This window comes from Oncorhynchus kisutch, linkage group LG12 (assembly GCF_002021735.2).
Source record: "Oncorhynchus kisutch isolate 150728-3 linkage group LG12, Okis_V2, whole genome shotgun sequence".
Classification (NCBI taxonomy): domain Eukaryota; kingdom Metazoa; phylum Chordata; class Actinopteri; order Salmoniformes; family Salmonidae; genus Oncorhynchus; species Oncorhynchus kisutch.
In genome coordinates, this window is record NC_034185.2 from 48,058,294 (window position 1) to 48,086,103 (window position 27,810).

The 27,810-nt window shown below is 44.7% G+C and overlaps 1 protein-coding gene across 3 annotated transcripts in view; it reads right to left on the reverse strand.

Moving 5' to 3' along the window:
• Positions 1-27,810, reverse strand: part of cabp4 (calcium binding protein 4) — a 29,780-nt gene that overhangs the window by 917 nt on the left and 1,053 nt on the right. For 2 of the 3 annotated variants that reach the window (XM_031837692.1, XM_031837695.1), the window contains 6 exons: positions 22,550-22,600; positions 22,270-22,432; positions 15,114-15,144; positions 12,615-12,758; positions 11,558-11,670; positions 5,425-5,572 (listed from right to left, as the gene is read on the reverse strand). In XM_031837692.1, coding sequence (XP_031693552.1) covers positions 5,425-5,572; positions 11,558-11,670; positions 12,615-12,758; positions 15,114-15,144; positions 22,270-22,432; positions 22,550-22,600 — 650 coding nt within the window. Of the gene's footprint in view, positions 1-5,424; positions 5,573-11,557; positions 11,671-12,614; positions 12,759-15,113; positions 15,145-22,269; positions 22,433-22,549; positions 22,601-27,510; positions 27,783-27,810 lie in introns of those variants that run through there. The other variant, XM_031837693.1, reaches the window with a different exon arrangement.

Here is a 27,810-nt window from a genome sequence, read left to right on the forward strand (position 1 = left end):
AACAATGTCATTTCCATTATATCCTCAGTTAATTAAAAAAGACAGGTGGGTGGGTGGGGGGTGGGTGGGGGGGACTATTTTAGTTTTGAGGGTGACCCTTGATTTTACAGTCCTATATGACAGTCATTTTTCAGTAGTGTTTGTGCTCCACGGACCTTGTGTTTAGTGGGCACTGTATAGTAATACAAAGAACTCAGTAGGTGTAACGACCTAGTCATTCCTTAGTGAAAGCTAGGTAGAGAGAACCAGTGAATTTGTGTCCAATTTGAGTTTCCAAATCGATCCCCAGGCCCATACACCTACCTCCCACTGGCCCCAGGTACTTGTATATCTGGAAGAATTGGACAGGTATGAAGCAATATGCTGTAATCTAACACCCAACCTATTACAGGACATATTTCTTAAGCACACCTGACCACCCCTCGGGTCCATAGGTGTGCATGGGGTTGATGTAGAGACTATAGGGGTTGAATCGGAATTCATCCCACAACCTGGTCTCAGAACATTTCGTAGAATCCTGTTCGTAATTCCAGCACACTGCATTTAGTATTATATGTTACGTTCGGCGTGGTTACATCAGAAAGATTGTTACGTTGGGGGGGGGGGGGGGGGGGGGGGATGGGTTGGTGTATAATAGGAATGTCTAGCAACCCGATGGTTGCTAATTCAAATCTCCTCACAGACAACTTTACCCTCCGATCCAACAGTTCCCAGACGTGCTCAGTGGGATTGAGATCCCGGCTCTTCGCTGGCCATGGCAGAACACTGACATTCCTGTGTTGCAGGAAATCACGCACAGAATGAGCAGGATGGCTGGTGGCATTGTCACGGCAGGTAGCCTAGTGGTTAGAGCGTTGGGCCAGTAACCGTAACAAGATCAAATCCCCGAGCTGACAAGGTAAAAATCTGTCGTTCTGCCTCTGAACAAGGCAGGTAACCCACTGTTCCCCGGTAAGCTGCCATTGTAAATAAGAATTTGTTCTTATCTGACTTGCCTAGTTAAATAAAGGTTAAATAAATAACACATTTAAAAATAAATTGTCATGCTGGAGGGTCATGTCATGAGGGAGGAGGATGTCCTCCCTGTAGCGCACAGTGTTGAGACTGCCTGCAATGACAACGAGCTCAGTCCGATGATGCTGTGACACACCGCCCCAGACCACGACGGACCCTCCACCTCCAAATCGATCCTGCTCCAGAGTACAGGCCTCGGTGTATGTAACGCTCATTCCTTCGACGATAAATGCGAATCCGACCATCACCTCTAGTGAGACAAAACCGCGACTCGTCAGTGAAGAGCACTTTTTGCCAGTCCTGTCTGGTCTAGCGATGGTGGCTTTGTGCCCTCAGGTTAACGTTGTTGCCGGAGATGTCTGGTGAGCACCTGCCTGACAACAGGCCTACAAACCCTCAGTCCAGTCTCTCTCAGCCTATTGCTGACAGTCTGAGCACTGGTGTAACAAGGGAAGTTTTTATTGCCATCCTGTACCTGTCCTGCAGGTGTGATGTTCGGATATAGGTGTTGTGGTCTGTCATTGCGAGAATGATCAGCTGTCTGCCCTGTCTCCCTGTAGCGCTGTCTTAGGCGTCTCACAGTACAGACATTGCAATTTATTGCCCTGGCCTCATCTCCAGTCCTCATGCCTCCTTGCAGCATGCCTAAGGCACGTTCACGCAGATGAGCAGAGAACCTGGGCATCTTTCTTTTGGTGTTTTTCCAGAGTCAGCAGAAAGGCCTCTTTAGTGTCCTACGTTTTCATAACCGTGACCTTAATTGCCAACCATCTGTAAGCTGTTAGTGTCCTAACGACCGTTCCACAGGTGCATATTCATTAATTGTTTATGGTTCATTGAACAAGCATGGGAAACAGTGTTCAAACCCTTTACCATGAAGATCTGTGAAGCTCTTTGGATTTTTACGAATTATCTTTGAAAGACATGGTCCTGAAAAAGGGACGTTTCTTTTTTTGCTGAGTTTATAATATAAATTGTATAACATATCATACAAAATGGGTGACGGACATCCACAAATGAATACATACCATACGAACCATAATATGTCATACTAAATGGAGTGTTCTGGTTTTACATGCATAATCATACAAAATGCTCTGAGGTTGCATCCCATCACCCCTCTCACAAATCTCCCTTCCTGTCTAGCTGCCCGTTTCCTCCTTCCTGTTTCCCGGACTGTAAATTTCTCTAAAACAAATTGGTTAACCGAGCATGACCGATCTCACCGTGTCACCTGCACCCTCAGCATGCCTCCCATCTGTCAATCAAACATCAATCTATCCCACCTGTCAATCACATCATGGCTCCAGCCAGTAGTAGCCAATCAAACAACCATAGGCAGGCCCCACCCATCCCATCATTATTCAGTCCCTCTGTCAATTCTGGTTACATGTTCCATTATGCTTCTTTAAGGCCTTGGCTGTTGAATGACTTAAGTAGTGCACTATGTATGGAATAGGGTGCCATTTGGATCTCAGACAATGTCTTGTCTTCTAAACTTCAACAATTGATTTGTCGAGATGGCTGGAGGGCCCAGTAAGAGGGATAGGCTAGTTGTATCGCCCCAGGGGCTAATTGTTCATAATGCGTGGGCCACCTGCTTATTGATCTCTTGCTAACGCAGACACTCCCGTCCACATGTTTCCAATTATTATTATTGATTGGGACTTCGATTGGCTTGGACAAACACAAGCATGCATTTTTTTTTTTGGTGGTGGGCTTACTGAGGGACATGAGACAGGTCTTGTTTTATAGTAATTGAGACGTGTGTGTGTGTGTGTGTGTGTGTGTGCGCTGGTTTGAAACCGTGTGAAGTGTGGCGTCTTTGAGCAGTCCTAAGGTGTGTGTGCCATGTGTGGCCCCGCGTCTCCCACGGGAGTCACCGTCTCAGACCAAAATAAAGTACTCCCTTGGTCTGAGGGCAGACTCTAGTTTTGAAGTTCGCAGGCAGGGCTACTTCCCCACGTTGGGAGCCAGTGTAACGTGCAGGATATGAACCCGGGTCTCCCACAGGTGTAACCAACGTTTTAGACCAGGGATCATCTAGATTCAGCTGCTAGCTGATTTCTTTTCTTGAATGGATGGTCAGGGGGCTGGCACATAATTGCAAATCATTTGTAGACTGCAAATTGGCCGCAATAAGCCCAAATAGATATAATATTTGACTAAAACGTAATAATTTCAATCCTTGCTTACATTTGTATACGATCACATATACAGTGGGGAGAACAAGTATTTGATACACTGACGATTTTGCAGGTTTTCCTACTGTAGAGGTCTGTCATTTTTATCATAGGTACACTTCAACTGTGAGAGACAGAATCTAAAACAAAAATCCAGAAAATCACATTGTATGATTTTTAAGTAATTAATTCCCATTTTATTGCATGACATAAGTATTTGATCACCTACCAACCAGTAAGAATTCCAGCTCTTACAGACCTGTTAGTTTTTCTTTAAGAAGCCCTACTGTTCTCCACTCATTACCTGTATTAACTGCACCTGTTTGAACTTGTTACCTGTATAAAAGACACTGTCCACACACTCAATCAAACAGACTCTAACCTCTCCACAATGGCCAATACCAGAGAGCTATGTAAGGATATCAGGGATAAAATTGTAGACCTGCACAAGGCTGGGATGGGCTACAGGACAATAGGCAAGCCGCTTGGTGAGAAGGCAACAACTGTTGGCGCAATTATTCGAAAATGGAAGAAGTTCAAGATGACGGTCAATCACCCTCGGTCTGGGGCTCCATGCAAGATCTCACCTCGTGGGGCATCAATGATCATGAGGAAGGTGAGGGATCAGCCCAGAACTACACGGCAGGACCTGGTCAATGACCTGAAGAGAGCTGGGACCACAGTCTCAAAGAAAACCATTAGTAACACACTACGCCGTCATGGATTAAACTCCTGCAGCGCAGGCAAGGTCCCCCTGCTCAAGCCAGCGCATCTCCAGGCCCGTCTGAAGTTTGACAATGACCATCTGGATGATCCAGAGGAAGAATGGGAGAAGGTCATGTGGTCTGATGAGACAAAAATAGAGCTTTTTGGTCTAAACTCCACTCGGCGTGTTTGGAGGAAGAAGAAGGATGAGTACAACCCCAAGAACACCATCCCAACCGTGAAGCATGGAGGTGGAAACATCATTCTTTGGGGATGCTTTTCTGCAAAGGGGACAGGATGACTGCACCGTATTGAGGGGAGGATGGATGGGGCCATGTATCGTGAGATCTTGGCCAACAACCTCCTTCCCTCGGTAAGAGCATTGAAGATGGGTCGTGGCTGGGTCTTCCAGCATGACAACGGCCCGAAACACACAGCCAGGGCAACTAAGGAGTGGCTCCGTAAGAAGCATCTCAAGGTCCTGGAGTGGCCTAGCCAGTCTCCAGACCTGAACCCAATAGAAAATCTTTGGAGGGAGCTGAAAGTCCGTATAGCACAGCGATAGCCCCGAAACCTGAAGGATCTGGAGAAGGTCTGTATGGAGGAGTGGGCCAAAATCCCTGCTGCAGTGTGTGCAAACCTGGTCAAGAACTACAGGAAACGTATGATCTCTGTACCAAATATTAAGTTCTGCTTTTCTGATGTATTAAATACTTATGTCATGCAATAAAATGCAAATGAATTACTTAATCACACAATGTGATTTTCTGGATTTATGTTTTAGATTCCTTCTCTCACAGTTGAAGTGTACCCATGATAAAAATTACAGACCTCTACATGCTTTGTAAGTAGGAAAACCTGCAAAATCTGCAGTGTATCAAATACTTGTTCTCCCCACTGTATCACTCTTATGCATGGAAATACTTTGGAACAGATTTCCAAAATTAAAATCACTTTTAATGTATTTTATGTCCAACCCAAAATAATAATACAAAAAAATATTTTTTTGCTCAGAAAACAGGGTGCCAAATAAAATCACACACACGTGCCAAATTTGACCCGCGTGCCGCCAGTTGTGGAACCCTCTTTTAGACAATTAGACCAGAAGGAAATTCCATTTTGGTTTAACGGCAGACACTGCTTTTGAAGGTTGCAGGCGGGGCTACCTCATCATGTTACCATAAGCAGCCATGCCCGACTCATGTCTGCAATATGTGCATTGTAATGATTACCTTAATGCACTACTGATGAGATTGGATCATCTATCCACACACCTTACATTCACTGTTCTAATCTCTGCTCTTTCCTCCTCTCCTCTCCTCTCCCCTCCCTCTCCTATCCTTTCTCATCTCCTACCTTATCCTCTCCCCTCCCTCATCCTCTCCCCTTTCTTGACCCTTATCCCCTCTCCCATCCCCTCTGTCCCTCTTACCCCCTCCCTCTCTTCTAAAGCCTCAACCCCCCCCCTATCCCTCATCCACCCCCCCCCCCCCCCCTTATCCACCTCCCCACCTCCCCTCACCGTCAAAGTCTATTCCGCCATCCTTGTTGAGGTCGATATCCTGGAGGATCTCCTCCAGCTCGCCCTTCTTCAGCTTCTCACCCAGCAGGGCCTTCATGCTGTCCTTCAGCTCCTCCAAGGTGATGCGCCCATCTCCATCGCTGTCAAACTGGGGGGGGGGGGGGGGAAGTGAAAACATGTTTAAAGGATTTTTTTGCTAATTTATTCCATTTGGAATACAGAGATATCTTATTTAAAGTGCCTTTGGAAAGTATTCAAGCCCCTTCACTTTTTCCACACTTTGTTAGGTTACAGCATAATTCGAAAATTGATAAAATATTTTTTTTTCTTATCAATCTATGAACTATAACCAATAATGACAAAGCAAAAATATAGGTTTTTAGAAATGTTTGCTCGTTTATTAAAAATAAAACGGAAATATCACATTTACATAAGTATTCAGACCCTTTACTCAGTACTTTGCTGAAGCAACTTTGGCAGCAATTACAGCCTTGAGTCTTCTTGAGTATGATCATCAAGGATTTCTGTACTTGGCCCCGTTCATCTTTGCCTCGATCCTGACTAGTCTCCCTGTCCCTGTCACGGAAAAACATCCTCACAGCATGATGCTGCTACCACCATACTCACTGTAGGGATGGTGCCAGGTTTCCTCCAGACGTGACGCTTGGCATTCAGGCCAAGAGTTCAATCTTGGTTTCATCAAACCAGAGAATCTTGTTTCTCATGGGCTGAGAGTCATCAAGTGCCTTTTGGCAAACTCCAAGCGGGCTGTCATGTGCCCTTTACTGAGGAGTGGCTTTCGTCTGGCCTTATTATTGGAGTGCTGCAGAGATGGTTGTCCTGCAGGGAAGGTTCTCTCATCTCCACAGAAGAACTCTAGAGCTCTGTCAAAGTGACCATCGGGTTCTTGGTCACCTCCCTGACCAAGGCTCTTCTCCCCCGATTTCTCAGTTTGGCCGGGCGGCCAGCTCTAGGAAGAGTCTTGGTGGTTCCAAACTTCTTCCACTTAAGAATGATGGAGGCCACTGTGTTCTTGGGGACCTTCAATGCTGCAGACATTTTTTGGTACCCTTTCCCAGATCTGTGCCTCGACACAATCCTGTTATCAAATCAAAATCAAATCAAATGTTATTTGTCACATACACATGGTTAGCAGATGTTAATGCGAGTGTAGCGAAATGCTTGCGCTTCTAGTTCCGACAATGCAGTAATAACCAACGAGTAATCTAACCTAACAATTTCACAACAACTACCTTAAGTGTCATTGGATGAAGAATATGTACATAAAAAAATATGAATGAGTGATGATACAGAACGGCATAGGCAAGATGCAGTAGATGGTATCGAGTACAGTAGATACATATGAGATGAGTAATGTAGGGTATGTAAACATATAAAAGTGGCATTGTTTAAAGTGACTAGTGATACATGTATTACAAAAAGATGGCAAGATGCAGTAGATGGTAGAGTACCGTATATACATATGAGATGAGTAATGTAGGGTATGTATTACATTATATTAAGTGGCATTGTTTAAAGTGGCTAGTGATACATTTTGACATACATTTTTCCATTATTAAAGTGGCTGGAGTTGAGTCAGTATGTTGGCAGCAGCCACTCAATGTTAGTGGTGGCTGTTTAACAGTCTGATGGCCTTGAGATAGAAGCTGTTTTTCAGTCTCTCGGTCCCTGCTTTGATACACCTGTACTGACCTCGCCTTCTGGATGATAGCAGGGTGAACAGGCAGTGGCTCGGGTGGTTGTTGTCCTTGATTATCTTTTTGTCCTTCCTGTGACATCGGGTGGTGTAGGTGTCCTGGAGAGCAGGTAGTTTGCCCCCGGTGATGCGTTGTGCAGACCTTACTACCCTCTGGAGAGCCTTACGGTTGTGGGCGGAGCAGTTGCCGTACCAGGTGATGATACATCCCGACAAGATGCTCTCGATTGTGCATCTGTAAAAGTTTTTGAGTGCTTTTGGCGACAAGCCGAATTTCTTCAGCCTCCTGAGGTTGAAGAGGCGCTCCTGCGCCTTCTTCATAACGCTGTCTGTGTGGGTGGACCAATTCAGTTTGTCCGTGATGTGTACGCCGAGGAACTTAACACTTAATACCCTCTCCACTACTGTCCCGTCGATGTGGATAGGGGGGTGCTCCCTCTGCTGTTTCCTGAAGTCCACAATCATCTCCTTTGTTTTGTTGACATTTAGTGTGAGGTTATTTTGCTCTGACATGCACACTGTGGGACCTTATATAGACAGCTGTGTGCCTTACCAAATCATGTCCAATCAATTGAATTTACCACAGGTGGACTCCAAGTTGAAGAAACATCTCAATGATGATCAATGTAAACAGGATGCACCTGAGCTCAATTTTGAGTCTCATAGCAAAAGGTCTGAATACAGTGCCTTGCAAAAGTATTCGGCCCCCTTGAACTTTGCGACCCTTTGCCACATTTCAGGCTTCAAACAAAATAAATGTATTTTTTTTGTGAAGAATCAACAACAAGTGGGACACAATCATGAAGAGGAAAGACATTTATTGGATATTTCAAACTTTTTTAACAAATCAAAAACTGAAAAATTGGGCGTGCTAAATTATTCAGCCCCTTTACTTTCAGTGCAGCAAACTCTCTCCAGAAGTTCAGTGAGGATCTCTGAATGATCCAATATTGACCTAAATGACTAATGATGATAAATACAATCCACCTGTGTGTAATCAAGTCTCCGTATAAATGCACCTGCACTGTGATAGTCTCAGAGGTCCGTTAAAAGCGCAGAGAGCATCATGAAGAACAAGGAACACACCAGGCAGGTCCGAGATACTGTTGTGAAGAAGTTCAAAGCCGGATTTGGATACAAAAAGATTTCCCAAGCTTTAAACATCCCAAGGAGCGCTGTGCAAGCGATACTATTGAAATGGAAGGAGTATCAGACCACTGCAAATCTACCAAGACCTGGCCGTCCCTCTAAACTTTCAGCTCATACAAGGAGAAGACTGATCAGAGATGCAGCCAAGAGGCCCATGATCACTCTGGATGAACTGCAGAGATCTACAGCTGAGGTGGGAGACTCTGTCCATAGGACAACAATCAGTCGTATATTGCACAAATCTGGCCTTTATGGAAGAGTGGCAAGAAGAAAGCCATTTCTTGTTGTTGATTCTTCACAAAAAAAATACAGTTTTATATCTTTATGTTTGAAGCCTGAAATGTGGCAAAAGGTCGCAAAGTTCAAGGGGGCCGAATACTTTCGCAAGGTACTGTACTTATCTAAAGAAAGTATTTCAGTTTTGTATGTTTTATAAATGTGCAAAACATTCTAAATTCTTGTTTTCGCTTTATCATTATCGGGTATTGTGTATAGAATGCTGAGTTTTTATTTTTATTAAATCCATTTTAGAATAAGGCTGTAATGTAATGTAACAAAATGTGGGAAAAGTCAAGGGGTCTGAATACTTTCAGAAGGCCCTGTACATACAATAAGTATTCACACCCCTGTGTCAATACTTTGTAGAGGCATCTTTGACAGTGGTTAAAGCTGTGAGTCTTTCTGGGTAAGTTTCTAAGGTGTTTTTTTGTGTTGTATTGGATTTCCATTGCCTTGTTGCAAACAGGATGCATGTTTTGGAATATTTTTATTCTGTACAGGCTTCCTGCTTTTCACTCTGCCAATTAGGTTAGTATTGTGGAGTAACTATAATGTTGTTGATCCATCCTCAGTTGTCTCCTATCACAGCCATTAAACTCGGAACTGTTTTAATGTCACCATGGGCCTCATGGTGAAAACCCTGAGCGGTTTCCTCCCTCTCCAGCAGCTGAGTTAGGAAGGACGCCCTTATCTTTGTAGTGACTGGGAGTGTTGATACACTATCCAAAGTGTAATTACTAACTTACTCAAAGGAATATTCAATGTTCACTTTATTTTTTTTTATTTCCACCCATCTACCAATAGGTGCGAGGCATTGGAAAACCTCCCTGGTCTTTGTGGTTGAATCGGTGTTTGAAATTCACTGCTCGACTCAGGGACCTTACAGATAACTGTATGTGTGGGGAATAGAGACGAGGTAATTATTCAAAAAATCATGATGACCACTATTATTATCACACACAGAGTGAGTCCATGCAACTTATTATGTGACTTGTTAAGCAAATGTTTACTCCTGAACTTATTTAGACTTGCCATGACAAAGGTGTTGAATACTCATTGACTCAAGACATTTGAGCTTTTCATTTAATGAATTTGTAAAAACATTATTTTGCATTATGGTGTATTGTGTGTAGTCCAGTGAGGTTGTAAATCACAGCTGGCCTGGTACATTGTTTGCTGCTTCCACCCATTCAGGATGCACTGTTTCAGTTTCAATGACTCAATATTTTGAGAGAAAGAAAACAGAGGACTGTAACTAAGGCTGGGAATGTATCAAACTAGCAAGGGCTATCAGAAGTCAGTCATAACCTGGCTAGTACCTGGGTTGGCGCCCCCCCTTGGGTTGTGCCGTGGCGGAGATCTTTGTGGGCTATACTCGGCCTTGTCTCAGGATGGTAAGTTGGTGGTTGAAGATATCCCTCTAGTGGTGTGGGGGCTGTGCTTTGGCAAAGTGGGTGGGGTTATATCCTTCCTGTTTGGCCCTGTCCGGGGGTATCATCGGATGGGGCCACAGTGTCTCCTGACCCCTCCTATCTCAGCCTCCAGTATTTATGCTGCAGTGGTTTATGTGTCGAGGGGCTAGGGTCAGTTTGTTATATCTGGAGTACTTCTCCTGTCTTATCCGGTGTCCTGTGTGAATTTAAGTATGCTCTCTCTAATTCTCTCTTTCTCTCTCTCTTTCTCTCTCTCGGAGGACCTGAGCCCTAGGACCATGCCTCAGGACTACCTGGCACGATGACTCCTTGCTGTCCCCAGTCCACCTGGCCGTGCTGCTGCTCCAGTTTCAACTGTTCTGCCTGCGGCTATGGAATCCTGACCTGTTCACCGGCCGTGCTACCTGTCCCAGACCTATTATTTGACCATGCTGGTCATTTATGAACATTTGAACATCTTGGACATGTTCTGTTATAATCTCCACCCGGCACAGCCAGAAGAGGACTGGCCACCCCTCATAGCCTGGTTCCTCTCTCAGTTTCTTCCTAGGTTTTTGGCCTTTCTAGGGAGTTTTTCCTAGCCAACGTGCTTCAACACCTGCATTGCTTGCTGTTTGGGGTTTTAGGCTGGGTTTCTGTACAGCACTTTGAGATATCAGCTGATGTACGAAGGGCTATATAAATACATTTGATTTGATTTGAAATTTGATTTAATAGGCTAGCGCACGTGTCAAACACAAGGCCCACGGGCCGAATTGCACACGCGAGTCAACAAGTTGTCTCATCTACTTTAAGAGGTTACAGCCTGGTGCCGCTCCCGTAGGTGAATTCAACTTCAAATCGCACTGCTGTCGTGTGGCCTGTTTTACAGCGTGCAGTGGAGGGAAAGTGTACAGACACAGATCTAGCTAGGCTACTGAAAGGTTGCACTCTGGCTTGGGTTTTAAAGCTTGAGACTGAATAACCGGAAAAAAACAAAACCTGAAACAAAACACCATGCAAAGGAGAAGCATGTAGGCCTACTCCAGCAACATTTGAACATTAGCCAAGGCCGGCTACAATACATTTTGAGTGCAGCACACAGCAATGTTGCATTCGACATGTTTTAAGTGTAGATGCTACAACAACCTTTTGTTTCAATATCTTCAAATTCTATATACAGCGTCAGGTGTACGTAAGTGGACATTATAAAGGTTTTATTAACTGCAGTGTCTATTTAATTGGCCAACCGCACGGCCCCTTTCCCACTCTATATTGCTACAGAACTTTCACAAACGCCTTACTCTACGTCATTTCCAAACATTCTATGAATTCATAAAAATGTGAAAATAACCCTATCTAAGCGTTCGCTTTTCGGAAAAAAAAACTTTCACTCTGTTATCATTCATAATGATTAGAGAATGCACCACTTCCTTTGGTTTTTAAGAAGTTATTTGAAAGCACTGTACACGTAGGGTCCTCTAACCTGTCTGATATCACCCTTTCTACTTGCATTTAACCTCTTTGAAAACACATTCTTATGGATCTTGCACACTTCCTTGTAACCTTCTCTCACCTGTTTAAAAGCACTGCGTACCTCCCTCATCCCCATCATGTGAGCCGTCTCAGCCAGCATCCTAGGGCCCATCAGCTCAGTACAGAAATCATCAAAGTCCACGTGACCGCCCCCTACAGAGGGGGAGACATCAGATTACACACACCCACACACATACACACACACCACTAACCCATCCACACACATACACACACACACACACACACACACACACACACACACACACACCACTAACCACACTCCGCTTACAAACACACACACACCACTAACCCCTCCACACACACACCCACCCACACACCACTACCTCCTCCGCACGCAAACCCCACAAACTCCTCCGTACACACACACACACACACACACACACACCACTAACCGCTCCGCTTACAAACACACACACACCACTAACCCCTCCACACATACACCCACCCACACATCACTACCTCCTCCTCACGCAAACACACACCCCACAAACTCCTCCGCACGCACGCAAACACACAACACACACACACACACACACACACACCACTAACCGCTCCGCTTACAAACACACACACACCACTAACTCCTCCACACACACACACCCACCCACACACCACTACCCACTCGCACGCAAACGCACACCCCACAAACTCCTCCGCACGCAAACACACACCACTAACTCCTCCACACGCAAACACACACACCACTAACCCCTCCACACACACACACACACACACACACACACACACACACACACACACACACACACACACACACACACACACACACACACACACACAAACCACTAACCCCTCCGCACACACACACACACACACACACACAAACCACTAACCCCTCCGCACACACACACACACACACACACCACTAACCCCTCCGCACACACACACACACACACACACACACACACACACCACTAACCCCTCCGCACACACACACACACACACACCACTAACCCCTCCGCACACACACACACACACACACACACAAACCACTAACCCCTTCGCACACACAAACACACACACCACTAACCCCTCCGCACACAAAAACACACGCTCACATTTCATCTTGATCTGCTGTATAATCTCAATGAGCTCCATCTCAGTGGGCATGTATCCCATGGTCCTCATACAGTCGGCCACGTCCTTGTAATGCAGGAAGCCGTCTCCATCATAGTCAAACTCCTTAAAGGCCACCTGCAGCTCTGAGACACACACACACACACACACACCCCAACAACAACAACAACAACAATGTGTATAATGTTATATTATTTGCAGTATTCAAAAATGGTTGTGCAGTGGTTTTCAAGCACCTTAGCAGCTACAACACTCGTATTGCTGAAATGTTTCAAGAAGCTAATAGCAAGTAATGTTTACAAGCTACCACTGTGTCCTGTATGACTCACAAGGGTAAGTGGAGCTTATGAGAGGCTCAAGCATTTTGGGTAATAACCTGTGTGCCTGTGGAATATTTAGTTTCCTAAAACGTCCTATAATATTGCTTGCATTAGCACTATTCATGTCAATAACAAAGGTTTAAAGGTACACTCAGCAATATGACATCATTTGGCCGATTTCCTGCTTACAGACATCAACAACAACTGCGTTCACATCCGTAAAGAATACCTCAAATTGGTGCACCCAAATTGGCACCCTCCCTTGAGGCCTGGCCACATTGGGGCGAGCCAATAGTCATTCTTGGAGGATTATAATTTAGTTGATGTTTTATTTTTTTATTTCACCTTTATTTAACCAGGTAGGCTAGTTGAGAACAAGTTCTCATTTGCAACTACGACCTGGCCAAGATAAAGCAAAGCAGTGTGACACAGACAACAACAGAGTTACACATGGAGTAAACAATAAACAAGCCAATAACACAATAAACAAGTCAATGACACAGTAGAAAAAACAAAGTCTATATACAGTGTGTGCAAAAGGCATGAGGAGGTAGGCAATAAATATGCAATATGAGTTAATGATTACAATTTAGCGATTAACACTGGAGTGATAAATGAGCAGATGATGATGTGCAAGTAGAGATACTGGTGTGCAAAAGAGCAGAAAAGTAAATAAAATTAAAACAGTATGGGGATGAGGTAGGTAAATTGGGTGGGCTATTTACAGATGACTATGTACAGCTGCAGCGATTGGTTAGCTGCTCAGATAGTTGATGTTTAAAGTTGTTGAGGGAAATAAAAGTCTCCAACTTCAGCAATTTTTGCAATTTGTTCCAGTCACTGGCAGCAGAGAACTGGAAGCAAAGGCGGCCAAATGAGGTGTTGGCTTTGGGGATGATCAGTGAGATATACCTGCTGGAACGTGTGCTATGGGTGGGTGTTGTTATCGTGACGAGTGAACTGAGATAAGGCGGAGCTTTACCTAGCATAGACTTATAGATGACCTGGAGCCAGTGGGTCTGGCGACGAATATGTAGCGAGCCGACTAGAGCATACAGGTCGCAGTGGTGGGTGGTATAAAGTGATTTGGTAATGAAACGGCTGGCACTGTGATAGACTGCATCCAGTTTGCTGAGTAGAGTGTTGGAAACTATTTTGTAGATGACATCGCCGAAGTCGAGGATCGGTAGGATCGTCAGTTTTTGGCGGCGTGAGTGAAGGATGCTTTGTTGCGAAATAGAAAGCCGATTCTAGATTTGATTTTGGATTGGAGATGTTTATTATGAGTCTGGAAGGAGAGTTTACAGTCTAGCCAGACACCTAGGTATTTATAGTTGTCCACATATTCTAGGTCGGAACCGTCCAGGGTGGTGATGCTAGTCGGGCGGGCGGGTGCGGGCAGCGAACGGTTGAAAAGCATGCATTCGGTTTTACTAGCGTTTAAGAGCAGTTGGAGGCCACGGAAGGAGTGTTGTATGGCATTGAAGCTCGTTTGGAGGTTAGTTAGCACAGTGTCCAAGGAAGGGCCAGAAGTATACAGAATGGTGTCGTCTGCGTAGAGGTGGATCAGGGAATTGCCCGCAGCAAGAGCGACATCATTGATATATACAGAGAAAAGAGTCAGCCCGAGAATTGAACCCTGTGGTACCCCCATAGAGACTGCCAGAGGTCCGGAAAACATGCCCTCCGATTTGACACACTGAACTCTGTTTGCAAAGTAGTGAGTGAACCAGGCGAGGCAGTCATTTGAGAAACCAAGGCTATTGAGTCTGCCGATAAGAATATGGTGATTGACAGAGTCGAAAGCCTTTGCCAGGTCGATGAAGACGGCTGCACAGTACTGTCTTTTATCGATGTCTGTTATGATATCGTTTAGTACCTTAAGCGTGGCTGAGGTGCACCTGTGACCAGCTCAGAAACCGGATTGCACAGCGGAGAAGGTACGGTGGGATTCAAAATGGTCAGTGATCTGTTTATTAACTTGGCTTTCGAAGCCTTTAGAGAGGCAGGGCAGGATGGACATAGGTCTGTAACAGTTTGGGTCTAGGGTGTAATCATATCGCTGGCACTACCCTTAAGTGAACTGGTAAAATGGACTCTCGCCCACTGCGTGGGCTGCACTTTCATAGTACAGGTCTATCATCAATAACGAAGACTTACCATCCAACTCCTCAGGCATCAGCTCCCTATCCTGCAGTAAACAGATAGAGAATGGAGATTAAGAGAGAGTGCGAGTGTGTTCTGTAAATCTCTGCTCCATTAAAGCAGAGTACTCCCTTGAGAAATACACCCCACTTTAATCTATTTTTTTAATAGCGTATTAAGGTAACATGCATATCATATCAACCACCGCCGCGTGCCTGACAGAGACCCTAATGGGATTACTCCACGACATGCCTTTCTAATCTGAGCAATGACATACACACACAGTATGTGCAAGAATACACTCATGCTCACGCTCACACACACACACACACAGTGCAAAATGCTCTCTCTCTCCTTCCCCCCTCTCTCCGCCCCCCCCCCCCCCCCCCCTCTCTCTCTCGTCCCCCCCTCTCTCTCTTTCTCATTCCCCCTTCTCTCTCTCTCGAACCCCTCTCTCTCTCATTCCCCCCCGTCCCCCCTCTCTCTTTCTCTATCGTTCCCCCTCTCTCTCTCGTACCCCCCTCTCATCACCCTCTCTCGCTCTCGTCCCCCCCCCTCTCGTTCCCCCTCTCGCCCCCCCCTCTCGTCGTCCCCCTCTCGTTCTCATTCTCTCTATCTCTCTCTCTCTCTCTCACACACACACACACACACACACACACACACACACACACACTGCCTATGCACCTACACAGACTAATTATTAACACATGATATCACTCTCATCTCAGGTCGTTAATATACACATACATCAATTAATACCACCCTTTACTCGAGATAAGAGACAAGAAGTCAACTCTAACGCCACACCAGTGTTTCCCCTATATTCATTTAGCAGCGGTGCACCGGCACTACAAAATCGTGGCCGTCACTGAAAACATACAGTGGGATCCGAGATGATTAGAAATAATGACTGTATAAAATACATTATGACAATACTAAGCTATAATGTATATATTATATGAATAAAAAAATATATAAATAATATAATTTTATACTAGTAGAATTTGTTCAGAGAAAGATTTTGTTTCAAAAAGGTCAATTATTGACACCTCTAAAGATTATTGTTATAAATAAAGTAGTCAAAAGTTGAGTATTTGGTCCCATATTTCTAGCACTCAATGACTCCATCAAGCTTGTGACTCAACAAACATGGATGCTTCTTGGTTACAAGATCATGCCCTCAAGACATGGTAACCTCTCCCCATTACCAATAACATGGAAGGTTACCTGTCTTGGGGGTTTGATCTTTGACCCTCTGTAATTTTCTCACTCATCATTATTCACGATTCTTTCAGGATTATCCGTAATCATGGTAGCGTCCACATTCATGTAGAAGTGTTTAGAAACATATTATATTCTTTTTTTTTTACCATAAAAGTGACTCCGAAATGACAGAATACGTTATTTACCATTCATTTCTATTGGCTACAGGATTATCTGAAACACAACCAAAACAAACTGCAAATGCATCCAACAAGTTTATAGAGTCACAACTTGATGTAGTCATTGCGTGCTAGGAATACGGGACCAAATACTCAACTTTTGACGACTTTATTTCATAAGAATTAGAATCATTTGTACCCTTTCCTTTTTGAGAAGAAGATGTACTATTTTGAGCATACAATAAATATACTGTAGCTCAGTATTTGAAGTATTTATTTCATACAGTCATTATTGCTCATCTTTATTAAGGGTATCAATAATTTCAGACTCCAGAGGTTAGTGAATGTCTGCACATCTTTAGCCCAGTTTGCTGCCTGAAAATGACATCTAAAAAGGCACTGCGTTGGATTCCCCCCCCCCCCCCCTACATATCGAAACAACCTTCTCCACATTTTCAAAGTGAAAGACATTTATTGATCATTTTCCAAATTAAGTAATAAAATGAAGAAAATGTGTTGGCAACATATGTCTTCACACGCCAGAGTTAATCCTTGGTGGAAGAACCTTTGGCTGCCGTTACAGCTGTGAATCGTTTTGAATAAGATTAGACTTTCTACAACTCTTAGGGAAACATACTGTACTATTTGTCCAAATTACACAAGCTCAGTCAATTTGGTTGGGAATCATTGATAGACAGCAATATTTCAACATTGATTTTGATTTTGAAGCAATTTTAAGTCAGATGATCATCCAGGTGCTTCTTCGCAAACTTGAGTCAACTTTTTGGATGAGATTGGTCTCTTTACGTCTGGCGAAATCTATTCTCTGGAGTGATGATTTACGCTTTACCAACTAGCAGTCAGACGGACGAATCTGGGTTTGGCGGATGCTAACGGCTAGTTCCGTTGGTTCCAGTGAAGGGAAATCTTAATGCTACAGCACACAATGATAGTCTCGACAATTCTGTACTTCCAACTTTGTGGCAACATTTTGGGGAAGGCCCTTTCCTGTTTCAGCATGACAATAACCCATGCACAAAGCGAGGTCCATACATAAATGGTTTGTCAAGATCAATTTGGAAGAACTTGACTGGCCTACACAGAGCCCTGACTTCAACCCCATTGAACACCTTTGGTCAGGTCAGAGTCAACCTCTAAAATGCTCTTGTGGCTGAATGGAAGCAAGTCCCCGCAAGTTCCAACATCTAGTGGAAATCCTTCCCAGAAGAGTGGAAGCTGTTATAGCAACAATGGGGGGACCAACTCCATATTAATGCACAGCTATTTTCAGATCTCGAGATCAGTTTTAAGTCCGGTCCTCGAGATGTTCAATCGAGTTTAAGTCCGGGCTCTGGCTGGGCCATTCAAGGACATTCAGAGACTTGTCTCTAAGCTACTCTTGCGTTTTCTTGGCTGTGTACTTAGGGTCGTTGTACTATTGGATGGTGAACCTTCGACCCAGTCTGAGGTCCTGAGCGCTCTGGAGCAAGTTTTCATCAAGGATCTCTCTCGATTTTGCTACGTTCATCTTTCCCTCAATCCTGGCTAGTCGCCCAGTCCCTGCTGGTGAAAAACATCCCCACAACATGATGCTGCCACCACCATGTTTCACCGTAGGGATGGTGCCAGGTGTCCTCCAGACTTGATGCTTGGTATTCAGACCAAAGAGTTCAATCTTGGTTTCATCAGACCAAAGAATCTTGTTTTTCATGGTCTGAGAGTCCTTTAGGTGCCTTTTGGCAAACTCCAAGCGGGCTGTCATGTGCCCTTTACTGAGGAGTGGCTTCTGTCTGGCCACTTTACCATAAAGGCGTGATTGGCGGAGTGCTGCAGCGATGGTTGACCTTTTGGAGGTTCTCCCATCTCCACAGAGGAACTCTGGAGCTCTGTCAGAGTGACCATCGGGTTATTGGTCCCCTCCCCTCCCAAGACCCTTCTCCCCCGATTGCTCAGTTTGGCCAGGCAGCCAGCTCCAGGAAGAGTCTAGGTTGTTCTAAACTTCTTCCATTTAAGAATGATGGAGGCCACTGTGTGTTTTGGTAACTTTCCACAGCTCTGTGCCTCGACACAATCCTGTCTTTGAGCTCTATGGACAATTCCTTCGACCTCATGGCTTGTTTTGGGCTCTCACATGCACTGACAACTGTGGTACCTTATATAGACAGGTGTGTGCCTTTCCAAATCATGTCTAATCAATTGCATTTCCCACGGGTGGACTCCAATCAAGTTGTAGAAACATCTCATAGGATGATCAATGGAAACAGGATGCAACTGACCTCAATTTCAAGTCTCATAGCAAAAGGTCTGAATACTTATGTAAATAAGGTATTTCTGTTTTTTAAATTTGTAATACATTTGAAAACATGTCTAAAAATGTGTTTTCACTTCATCATTATGGGGTATTGTGTGTAGATTGATGAGTAAACAATTTATTGAATCCATTTTAGAATAAGGCTGTAACAACAAAATGTTGAAAAGGGAAGGGGTCTGAATACTTTCTGAATGCGCTGTATATATATGTATGCACCCTTAGCCATGACAGATATATTATGACTGTGGCTGGTGGTAAGGCCAGGCAAAGCTCAGAGCACTGGGACAATTCACAGTTCTCAGAAGATTAGGGGCAGAAACATGCTAAAGTCAATGAGTCTTACTGAACTCACAGATGGGCCTGTAGGCTAGATAGAAAACAACGGCATGCTAGATCCATCTGCGGATCCCACTGGAATGCAGATGGAATTATTGAGTAGAAAATGATATTTTGTGCTTCATGTCTTTCTATCTGTGTTGCAGTGACACAGGCTAGAAATGGCAACAAGTGAAGTTGAACTCCCTCAGCACATATAGGCTATTGTAGATCTAGTATAGAAAACGTAAGATGCTTATAACGTTGAATCTTTCTTCCACGAAGACAGGCCCCACAGGCTAGGAGAAACAGAAAGGCATATAGCATGCAAACGACACAGAATTTTGGTAGCACGAAGGCTAACTTGCATTGGAGCAGAATACAGATCAACCTGGTCTCAGAGCATTTCGTATTATTCTGTATGTTACATTTTGTATGGCATGTATTAATTTGTGGATGTCCATCACCATCACATTCGCATGATATGGTATGAATTACAATTTGTATTATATGTTACGAAATTGCAAAGCATACAATATGTTACAAATTTGCAAAAATTCTAGCTAGGTGGCGAACGGTAGATAGCTGGCTAATGTTAGGTATTCTAGGGGTTAGAGTTGTGGGTTAGGGTTAAGGTTAGGAGTTAGGTTAAACGGTTAGGGGAAGGGTAGCGAAAAAGTAGTAAGTAATTGAAAAGTTGCTAATTAGCTCAAATACTAAAGTTGTCCATGATGAGATTCGAACTCGCAACCTTTGGGTTGCTAGACGTTCATGTTATATGCCCATATATCCACCCCAGTTTTGTTTTTGCCTGCAACCATCTGTCTTATGTAACCACACCAAATGTAAAACAAACTAATATGAGTATCCCAGATTTACGTTTACTATGTTATGTCTAGTCTATGAGACCAGGCTGTACAGACAGCCTACAGGTAGCTCAAAAGACACATACGAGACATGTTAGCCACATTTAAGTACGCTGTCATACATATCAATGATGTACATGAATGGCACATTTCAACAAGGATAATTGTGCAAATGGCTAGCAACTCTGCCACCCTATAAGAATTTGTATGTGTCTACATGAAGTTTTTAGGCAGAAAGATGTGCGCAATGGACATTACAGTAAGGATGATGCTATAAAGTGGGATACAAGCGTTACAAAACACAGAATGCTAAGGAAACATGCTACAGTACACATGTGGATCACATTTCGGCAGACATATCAGGGTCAAGCTTAATGTTTGCAGGTAATGCCAAAGGTCAGCAGCAGACACAAACACAACGCATTCGCAGGTCTCCCTTGGGAAAGAGGTCCTCTGACCTCAATGGAACTTCCTGGTTAAGGTTAAATAAAAATAAAAAACTCAGGCCAAAAGGATGTTGTTCATCTAGGCTACTGTTAAAGGTCACTCTACAAATGTAAAGCACCTGCAATTTATAAACTCCCCAAAATTGTACTTTGATGACATACTTAGGTAGAAGCCTAGTCTTTGAACACCCCATGTGACTATGCATAATTTGTTGTAAACGTTGAATGCCATCTTTGTTTTTTTATTTCTAAAGATTAGAACAGCATCAACTAGCCAATGTAAAATAAATAACACCCTATCAAAATGGTCAGGCGTCGTAAAAGCAATATAATATCCAACGGTGTACAGACACGCTACGTGCTCCTGTGCTCACGGTAGAGGAGATTCTGGCGTACACAAGGACACATTTAGATGGCAAGGTCGGCACACATTCATTTGATTTATTCATCAAGAGAAGATTAGACAGTATGCCCAAAGTCAAGTTTCCAATCATCAGTCAATACACAGACCCATTAACAATTCATTCCAATCTACTTGCTTTCACATGGGTGGCTGAGCAAAATGTTTAAATAACCATTGGGCATAATGAACACACAAAAGAGCATACACGGACAATCAGTGTACACACATGAAGAACGGGTACACACACACACACACACACATCTGCGCACACACACATCTGCACACATGCAATACACAAACAAATGTGCGTCAAAACTCACGTTAAGAAATTGGCGGCAAAAATGCCATACATTCTGCCTTACACATGTCTATATCTCTGTCTCACTGTCTAACATATTCATCTGGACTGTGTCTGTTTGTCTGTCTCTCTGTTCTCATTATGGCTAATGAAGGATGACAGTGAGCCTTGCTAACGGCGTTATTAATACTTGCGCCGAGGCAGGGATTAGAATGCTATGGGGTGGGGTAACCTCCTCTCACTGTGTGTGTTCAAGCACAGAAAAACCAAATACTCTATGGCAATGTCACTGCAAGGGCAGGGTGGGCCAAGGGAGGTACTTGGGCAGAGATACGGCTGCAAATTGGGGAAATTGGGTTGTGGTAGCCTGGATGTCAATCTGTTTGTGCTTTATCCAAACTGCTTTAGTGCTCATCACGCTTTTGATTGTCATGTTTTTTTTCTTTTCTGACTGATTTTACCCACGATGTTCCTCGAGTTTCACGTTTTATTAGTGGATGCACATGGTATACGCCGTTCAACCAAATGCTTACTTGCAGGTTCCTTCTTGACAATGCAACAACAATACGAAATAATTCAAGATAAGAATACAAGCATAAAGTAAATGGCTCAGTAGAATAGAACAACGATTTTATCACGAGTATAATACAGGAAGGCACAATTTATAATATTTACATGTGTATTGGGGAAGGGGTGATTGGGGGGCAATTGTTTCAATCAACTCCTTTGTTTTGCTGACGTTTAGGGAGAGGTTGTTGTCCTGGCACCACAATGCCAGTTCACTTACCTCCTCCCTACAGGCTGACTCGTCGTTGTTGGTTATCAGGCCTACAACCGTGGTGTCCTCAGCAAACTTGATGATGGATTTTGTGTCGCGCAAAGCCACGCAATCGTGTGTGAACAGGAAGTACCGCAGAGGACTGAGGACACACCCCATGGGGGACCCCTATGTTAAGGGTCAGTATTGAGTAGGGGTTGTTGCCAATTCTCTGATATATACGTGTCAGCTTAGGGTCGAGGGAAGGGAATTGAGATGTGAGATATATGGTTGTTTTTCATTTTCAGTTGGTTTATGGATCTGTGTCCAGGTTGCTTTGCATCAAAACTGTAAATCACCCCAGAGGTCTAAAAAGGCGACAGTGTTACTGACCTGTCCAAAGAGAGTGTTGAGGTAGGACAGGTAGACAGCTGCTACAGAGCCCTGGCTGTGGCTCCTGCCGCTCTTGGAGCTGTTGCCATTTTCTCCTGCCTTGGGCTGGCGGAGCGCGGGGCGCCCAGGGGTCCCGTGTCCAGAGGAGGTGTTTGATGACGTGCTGTTAGGGGACGGAATGAAGGAGAATAGGACAAAAGGGTCTGACTTCATCTTTGTCAACATTATCATCTTTGCCATTGTGTCATCACCGTTATCTTTGCGAGTGGGTCTCACTTACCTCGCTCTGGGTGAGGGCGCTCCTCCCTTTTTTGTCCCTTTCTGAGACATGCTGAGGGAGAGGGAAAGGGAAAGGGAGAGGGAAAGGAAAATGGAGAGGGAAAGGAAAAGGAAAAGGGAGAGGGAGAGGGAAAGGAAAAGGGAGAGGGAGAGGGAAAGGGAGAGGAAAGGGAAAGGGAGAGGGAAAGGGAAAGGAAAAGGAAAAGGGAAAGGAAAAGGGAAAGGGAGAGGGAGAGGGAAAGGAAAAGGGAGAGGAAAAGGGAGAGGGAAAGGGAAAGGGAGAGGGAGAGGGAAAGGAAAAGGGAGAGGGAGAGGGAGAGGAAAGGGAAAGGGAAAGGGAAAGGAAAAGGGAGAGGGAAAGGGAGAGGGAAAGGGAAAGGAAAAGGGAGAGGGAAAGGGAAAGGAAAAGGGAGAGGGAGAGGGAAAGGGAGAGGGAAAGGAAAGGGAAAGGGAGAGGGAGAGGGAGAGGGAAAGGAAAAGGGAGAGGGAAAGGGAAAGGGAAAGGGAGAGGGAGAGGGAGAGGGAAAGGAAAAGGGAGAGGAAAGGGAAAGGGAAAGGGAAAGGGAAAGGAAAAGGGAGAGGGAGAGGAAAGGAAAAGGGAAAGGGAAAGGGAGAGGGAAAGGAAAGGGAAAGGGAAAGGAAAAGGGAAAGTGAAAGGGAGAGGGAAAGGGAGAGGGAAAGGAAAAGGGAGAGGGAGAGGGAGAGGGAAAGGAAAAGGAAAAGGAAAAGGAAAAGGAAAAGGAAAAGGAAAAGGGAGAGGGAGAGAGAGAGAGATATTCTTTAACCAGGGGCTACGCCTTTGCCAGGGTTGCAATCCGAGCCCTGCACTCTTCAATATTTACATCAATGAATTGGCCACTATTCTAGAAAAATACTCAGCCCCTGGTGTTAGTCTCCACAATTCAGAGGTTAAATGCCTGCTCTTTGCAGATGACCTGTGCCTGCTGTCACCCACAGCACATGACCTACAGCAGAGCCTGGACCTGCTAGAGCAGTACTACCAGACCTGGGCCCTGGCAGTAAAACCCCAAAAATAAAAAATAATGATTTTCCAGAGAAGATCCAGACCTCAGGGAAGTACACAATATATTGAGTACTGCACACACTACTTTCACGAGGCAGTGAATCAACTGAGAGAGAAAGCATGCAGGGCATTCTACACCATTTAAAAAACACACATTCAAATTGAAATACCTATAAAACAAATGTTTGGCGAAAACTAATTGAATGTGTCATTGAAGCAATTGCACTTTATGGCAGCGAGGTGTGGGGTCCACCTGCAAAGCAAGATTCCACCCAATGGGACAAACACCCCATTGAAACCCAACATGCAGTGTTCTGTAAGATTCTCCTACATGTCCAGAGGAAAACTACAAACAATGCATGCATGGCAGAATTAGGCCAATATACACCAATAATACAAACTCAAAAAATACCGTTTAAGTTCTGGAAACATCTAAAATATAGTCTAAAAATATAGTTACCAAGCCCTGCAATGCCAGCAAGGAAAAGAGCCCCCTCATCCAGCTGGTCCTGGGGCTGAGTTCACAAACCTGTTCTACTAACACACTGAAGCCTCAGGACCAGAACATCCAATCAATCAGAATAAAACAAATTACAACACAGTCAAAACAAAACTAATTCACTTGTTGGGAAACATAAGCACAAAGCAAAATGCAGTGCTATCTGGCCCTAGATCGACAGCACACCGTGGCAAACTATTTGACCATGGTTACTGATCAAAAACTTGACAAAGTACAGGCTCAGTGAGCACAGCCTTGCCATTGAGGAGGGTAGACACAGGAAAACCTGGCTCCCTGTAGAGGAAAGGCTGTGCAAACCCTGCACTACAGCAGAACACGAGACAGCGCTGCATTTCCTAACAAAAGGCCTCTCTGATGAGAATAGGCTACCTGTCCTGTTGGGGGAGGACGCAGAGAGCTGTGGGTTGGCAGCGCAATACATTGCTGCCTGCCATAAGATGAGGGACAGTGTCTGACTGACCAACCGACCTGCACATGTCCTTTATGCCATTGTTATTGTTCAATGTATGGTTATTTTGACCCTTGATTATTGTTGTTACTGTTGTCCTGTTGACAATCTCGATTATTATTATTTGAATTGTGTTATTATTGTAAATCTCCAAAGTAAGCTTTGGCAATATGTACATTGCTACTTCAAGCCAATAAAGCAAATTGGAGAGAGAGAGAGAGATGCAGAAGAGAGAGAGAGAGATGCAGAAGAGAGAGAGAGAGATGCAGAAGAGAAAGAGAGAGATGCAGAAGAGAGAGAGCGATGCAGAAGAGAGAGAGAGATGCAGAAGAGCGAGAGAGAGATGCAGAAGAGAGAGAGAGATGCAGAAGAGCGAGAGAGAGATGCAGAAGAGCGAGAGAGAAATGCAGAAGAGAAAGAGAGATATGCAGAAGAGAGAGAGAGAGATGCAGAAGAGAAAGAGAGAGATGCAGAAGAGAGAGAGAGAGATGCATAAGAGAGGGAGAGAGAGATGCAGAAGAGAGGGAGAGAGATGCAGAAGAGAAAGAGCAAGATGCAGAAGAGAGAGAGAGAGCGATGCAGAAGAGAGAGGAGAGAGAGAGATGCAGAAGAGAGAGAGAGATGCAGAAGAGAGAGAGAGAGATGCAGAAGAGAAAGAGAAAGCGTGAGGGAGGTAGAGAGCGAGAGGAAGACAGAGAGACTTATGGCTGCACGTTTGAGTGACAGATTAATGCCTTGTCATCGCACTGTGTTGTCAGAACTAGGGCCCGGGATGAAAGGCTGCCTCTCAGACAGTTGGCATGGACACGTCAAACAGAACACCTTCACACCCCCCGACCATCTCAGATGCTCATAAAGTTGTGCCTTAATGCCCCTCGTTTGAACATGTGTTGTACGGATGTTGAAGACATGTGATGTGCAGAGACACACGCCAACAAGGCAGTGTTAGTCTGCCTATTCCTGCCCAGGGACCACAGATCATAATGAGATGAGACAAGCAGAACAGGTAGGCCCTATAAATTACAATTAACCACCTAATGTGCCCCTCCGCGCAAACCAGAACCCCCTTTTCAGTCTGGCAATATTACAGGAGAGAGATTGTCTCCTTCGAAAGCAGCATTGCGAGCAGCACGCAGTTGATGTGTACTGATTGCAACTCTCTGAGCATTCTGTCTCCACCAGAAAGGAAGAGATGAAGCGAGAGGATTTACTCCGCCCCAAAATCAGTCCACGTGAGATAAGCCATTTTCGTATGGAGGTCCGTGAGCAAGTACGTGAGGCTTATTTGATCGAATAGAAGTTTCAAAATATTTTGTCTGTTACAAATGTACTGATATAAGTGGATGCATTCCTGCAACTTTGAGAAAAACGACTTTGTTGCGCCTGTTGTTTACACGCGTAACTGCCCTCTCATTGGATAGAATGGTCCCACCTGATCTCGCCTGCCTTCAATCATTGAGGACATGTATTTCCATTGTTAGAGCAGTCACTCAGCTATCTTTATTATAGATCATCTTTGGTCTTCCTACTAACTCCTCGAGCTCTCTGTGTGTTTCACCCATCTAGCCTATCTTAACAGTTGTTCCTCTCTCATAGCTGGTTCAGGGAATGACTGAAAACAACTGGAAATAGGAATGTGTGAGCAGTTGGCTGGTACTTGGTAGTTAGTGCCATATTGTCTGTATAATTGCTCGAAATCACAGTAGGCCGGGGGCACCTTAATTGGGGAGGATGAGCTCATGGTAATGGCTGGAGTGGAATCAGTGGAATGGTATCAAATACATCAAACACATAGTTTGATGCCATTCCATCCAGCCGTCCTCCCCTCACCAGCCTCCACTGTACAAAATGGATTCCAAGATAATGAGGGGCTTGCGCGCACACCCACAGCTAAATTGATACAATTTCCATGGTGGCGCATTCATAGTTAACAATGGGCCTAACTGGTGTTTGCCTCAAGAACAGCTTTCCTCCTGAATGAGCAAAGTACCCATCAGGGTAAACAAACAAACACACGCGTGCACATTAGTACACACGCACGCACACATACAGACACACGCACACTTCTGCATGAGCCATTAGAGACAGCATGAGCTGCTCCCTAAGTGGCCAATCGCTGTCAATCACCAAGTCGACACAAGCAATTTCAGATCCTAATCACGCTAATTGAAATGACGAACCAGAGGACCAAGGGGGGGGGCGGAGTTAAAGCAGAGGTAATGCGGATGATGTCACAGACCGGCTGTGATCCAGAACTGGTTAGCTGATGGTCTCATCCTTTGTCCTTTTTTCGTCTTCAGTGTTTTTCCCTATTTAAAAAAATGTCCTCCTGTTCCCTTGCTGTTCATCTGCATTCAAAAGAAGATCAATGCCCAGATGGCTCAGCTACTCTCTTCTCGTCCAATGTCTTTTTAAAAAAAAACACGGTACAATAGGCCTGGCTGCCTCCTCCTCTTCCTATCGATCTCCACCACCGATTTTGTGTCAAGACTCAGAAATCAGACTCCCCTTCGTTACCGTTTAGGGAAGGGGGGGAGCTGGGGGTCCAGAAGAGGAGAGGGAGATGGGTGGATTGTCTTGTCCCGCTGGCTGCCCCGTCATCCTCCTATCAATGGTTACATCTTGTCATTTCCACCCGTACACCCGCCGTCTCGCATCCCACACAATCAATCTCCTGTGCGGGTTGTCATTTCAGTGCCTTCTGTCCTGGTATCTGCTGGCATCCTGTCTGTCCGCCAGTTCCTGTTTGTTACAACCGGTAATTGTCCTTTTCCATTCGGACTGTACACTTCGCACTGCCCAAACTCTCTGGGGAAATTCCAAAGAGGGCTACAACACATGAAGTCCTATTGACGAATGGATAAATCTATCTATTGATGAGCCAGTCGATTGACGTAAACACAACACAAGCACAATTTGGCCAATGGTCAACAGCCCTTGACCTCCTCCCCATCCCTCTATCCTCCTTACCTTCAATATGCAGCCAGAAGTAGAAAGGAAGAGAAAAATAGAGAGAGAGAGTTTCCCCCCTTTTATCTGACAAGTCCAGGCGTTACCGTTTCGGCACGGACGTGTCGACCGATAGGAATTAGGAGTGTAAACCCCTCCAGCCCCTCTACCTTCCCCCTCCTCTGCCTCGCCAGATTATGCAATAAGACGGGTGATTATCCTGCTAAATATGTCTGGATTAGACTTTGAGATGCGTGACCGAGTCACTGTCTTGAGGACAGAGGCGTGAAATTACATTGTAGGGTAGTCGTGTTGTGCGTA